At 41.1% G+C, this 4,356-nt stretch overlaps 1 protein-coding gene across 1 annotated transcript; it reads right to left on the bottom strand.

Moving 5' to 3' along the window:
- Positions 1-744: 744 nt before the first annotated feature.
- Positions 745-1,167, bottom strand: LOC136117000 (uncharacterized). The gene has a single exon (XM_065865228.2). It carries the CDS (start codon positions 1,165-1,167, stop codon positions 745-747), a length of 423 nt encoding a protein of 140 aa, XP_065721300.2.
- Positions 1,168-4,356: the final 3,189 nt, after the last annotated feature.

Raw genomic sequence — 4,356 nt, 5'->3', positions numbered from 1 at the left:
GTTGTTCAACACTGTAAACAGCTGATTTTGTTGTTTGCAGTGATGAGGGAAAAAACGCGCGGGTGGCAGCTTGTGGATGCTGTGCGCGTGAGAGAGATGAGGTGAAAGCCTTTCACTCGATGGGCGCGGGAGAGGATCCCCCCCTGGACCGAACCGACAGCAGCCTCACCAGTCCAAGACTTGGGGATACGTTCGGAGGCCCCGCCGGAACAGTGCCCTGGTCATACCTCTAGTCCCGGAGTGTCTCGCACTATACACGGTACACTTTTTAGGTAACGACCGTCGCTACACTGACTTTAAAACGAGATAAATTCAGAGCGCACTCGACTATACAACCGTCTTGCCTCACGTCAGTTGCGGTGTCCCGCCACATAAAGCCTTCAAGCGATTGTGTGTGTGTGTTTTTTTTTGTATTCCTTTTTTTACTTTATTACTACTACTAAAAAATATACATTTAGAAAATAAATGGGCGTAAACTGCAGAAGTTGTGCGGTACGGCCGCAAAGCAATGCTTCGCACAACCGCGGCAGCTTACGTGTCCAGGCCTCTCCTCTCTCTTTCAGCTATCCTGAGTTTTCGCATTGCAGACGCGGCGAATTTGGCCGTCTCGTCCCACTCCATTTGGCCTCTTAGCATGGTTGGCACTAGCTTGCTAGGACTAGTGCTGACACCGGTCGCTATTTCCAGGGCGGTCCTGTCCTCTACGAACCGCACGCACTCGAATAGGACGTGGAGTGCGTCCTCCTAGATTCCAGAGCCGCAGTATGGGCATCCGTCACTCGTGTCGTTTCCGTACTTCTTCAGGTACGACCGGAAGCATCCGTGACCACTAGAGTTCTGGGTCAGGTAGAAGTCCACCTGGCCGTTCCTCCTTTCCAGGCAAGGACTCAAGACGGGAATACGATCGTGGGTCCAGCGTCCAGAGGTTGCGGAATCCCACCTCTCCTGCCACCGAGAGATGGATTTCTCTCTCGCGGGCCGTCTTGCCTCGCGCCTAGTTTGGTTGTCTGTGGTCGTGACCGTGTCCTCCACTTCTACTGCCTCTCTTAGTAGTTCTTGTTCCGGAACTAGACCAGCTATGACCAGCGCCGCTTCCTCGGAGATTGTCCGGAAGGCACAGGATATCCTTGTGGCACATAGTCTGTGCGTGCGAGCCACGCCACTCATGTACGAGGGCGTCGTGGCGGCTTTAGCCCATACCGGGGCGGCATAAAGGACTTGGGACGTAACCCTACTCTATCGGCCACAAACGCCCATAACATATAACATACATATCTGGCGCCCACATACCATACACTGAAATCGAGTTAAGGTGGCGCCTTACAATCTCACCTTGCCGCTTGCATATCTCCATCTTCCATTTGCTTCCTTTAGCGTGCGAAATCGATACGGAATTTATAAAACATTTTGTCACTACCCACAGCCATTACTATTTAATAACTTCACTCAACATGATTTATGAAATCGTAATTATTTAACTATTCAACTTTTTGACTTTATTTGTGGGCACTTAATGGTTCATGCTCATTTAAATTAACCATTTGATGTCGCAGATTCGTAATTTATGTGTGGGTGCTGAATGTATATCATTAACCTCATATGTGGCAAAAATATTTGTGAAGGTTTTTGTTGTCATCGGAAATTAAATTTCATAATTGAAATTGTATGGGAAAGCGGAGTCCTCGCGCTCATGTATTGCATTCGCTTTTCATTAAGAGCTTAAGCGGAATTGTGCTCAAAAGGATACAACCCACAAGCACTGTCAGAGCAGGATTTAAGCGCTCGGGATAAAAATTAAAAATGTATGAATGATTTTGCAACACATTACAGTAAAGTAAGTCGATCCTATTACCTAATCCTGTTTTCAAGATTTAATTAAGTCAATTACAAAGTATTGTTAATTACGCTTTTTATTAATATACTCTTATTAAATTATAGTAATAAATCACACCATGAATCCTCCACTTCATATAACTGTTATATAATAAAATCTTTTTAGAAATATCTCCGAAGTTTTGCACTGTGAACAGTGTACAGTGTACACATACACAATCTCCTCCACGTACAGTTTTTAATAACTTCATGAGCGGGACATAAAAATGATTATTGTCAATTTTGCAAGTCGGGCACGAATCACTGTGTGGTGTATTCAGTTTAATGCGCTTAATACACATGTCCCCTCGTGGGTGAGTCGTGAGTAGTTGTTTGTGTATGTGAGTATCTGCAAGGTAATAAAATAAACCCACGACAGTTTGTGTCGCACATTGTTGTACGGCATCCGTTCTGATTTCCCCGAGGCGGCAAAGTAGATTTACCGGGACAAAAGCGCGGCGGCAAAAAATAAGAGCCACCTTTGTACCATAGTCATTACCCCGCATGCAAATTCTGAATGAATAAATACCCGCACTGCTTCGCTTGAAAATCCACGAAACAAAATGTACATTTATCTGCATAGGAACAAAAAAACTGAGAGCCTGTCAGGATAATGCCCTTGCCGCTTGATCCCAACAATAATTTAGCTGATATCCGAATGCCAAAGCTGCTGACTGCGGCTCAGCAGTTGCGCGTGAAATTAAAAGCCAATATGAGGCATAAAATCAGCAAACGTAGCAACCTTATGCGGGCTCAAGGGACATTGGTAAGCCCGACACATTCACTTGCACCGTTTGGGGACCCAATATTGTGTCGCCGCAACGTATGCACAGAGAAAATTATATTCCAAAACTGGTCATCAATCGGCTATCTTTGCACATCAATTTTGGTCCCTTATGTTGTCATATCATGTTAACATTTTTGAACATATCAATAGGGTATTTGTCATACCAAATTGATATGCCCACATATCAAATTTGTGAGCCATCGGTTATTTTGCATATAAATTTTGGTCCCTTGTGACAGAACTATGGATTTTAATCTCAGTATGGTCTTTTTCAATATCAAACTAATATGGTTTCATGTTAAACTGATGTTCTTTATATCAAACTGATATTCTTTCATATCAAACGGAAAGCCATAGTCAATCCTTTTTCGAAGACCTTTCGACGTTATATTTCATATCAACATTTGTAGTTGGTATGGTTTTGTATCATAATGATATGAGTTCGTATCAATTTGATATCAACATTATCAAACGGTTATTGTTCCGATCTTTTCTCTGTGTGGCAGCGGTGGGCGAGCAGGGAGTAGCACCGGGAAGAAGAGTATCTTTTGATTGCCGCCTGCCAGAGGACACTAACAACAGGGGAGCAGGAACCGAGTGCTCCGACTATAAAATATCCCACTTATCTTCAAACCGTAAGAGCTCTTAAAGTTAAAAGTTACTGACCTTCCACTTTCGCGTTGACGAGCATGAGGAGTACGTATCTCGTAGATGGAGCTGCTTACAGAACTGTCAGAAATTGTAAGGAAAGGCGGATATAATTACATCGGTGTTTACTGTTTTCAGTATAATTTGAGCTATCGCTGCTTTTATAGTTTTAGCTCCGTTTTTTAATATACTTGCTAGTTTTTCCGCCGCTACTTTGTTCGCGTTTAAGAATCTGTTCTTAAAAGTGGTTGGAAAGATTTTAACACAATTTTGTATTTATAAAAATAATATAGGCAATCGGTAAATTCTTTTAATTACGCGGATTTATCACTAAATAAACTTTGCCTCTTTCATCCCTTTGCCACTTTTCACCGTAATCACGTTACCACGTTGCTTTTCACCCCATTTCACCAATTGGTATTCCCATGTGAATCTTTTTTTGTTGTTAGCAAATGGTCGTTATTAAATCTATTTAATAAATTGAATGAGAAAGGTCTATGAAAAAGCTGTGAGTTTCTTTTCAGTTGACTTCAACATTTTGAATGCACGTTGCAAGCAAATAAATTTGTTAAAAAATTAAAATAAAATTGTCGTTCTAAGAATAACATTTCCTTATGGTTATAAAATGGAAAATGCTCATTAAATAAACGTAATATTTGACTTGGAATTAAAGCACGGTCCTCTTGTAAAAAAAAACATCCACAAATACACATTTGCAAATTAAGTGGCAACGCTAATTGCAAGAAGTAAACTTATCGGCCTTGGGTTTAAGAGGTTGTTTTTTTACTAAGCGGCAATAAAAATTAGTTTTCGTATTTTATTTTAACGACTTCCATTTATGAAGTGCTTAAAGCAAAGAAGAAATTGGACGTTATTCACATATGAGTACAAACATACACACACACCACGTGAACATAATTCAAATAAATAAAATCATTTCCAAACGTATGTGATTTTGTATGTATGTTTTTAGCTTTATTTGCTTTATCAATTCAATTTTTCGTACTAAGTCAAAAAGGCCAGCCTTAATAAATAACTTTTGGTCTTCG

This window comes from Drosophila suzukii, chromosome 3 (assembly GCF_043229965.1).
Source record: "Drosophila suzukii chromosome 3, CBGP_Dsuzu_IsoJpt1.0, whole genome shotgun sequence".
Lineage (NCBI taxonomy): Eukaryota > Metazoa > Arthropoda > Insecta > Diptera > Drosophilidae > Drosophila > Drosophila suzukii.
Note: the sequence above shows the minus strand (reverse complement) of the source record. Positions and strands in the feature narration are given on the sequence as shown.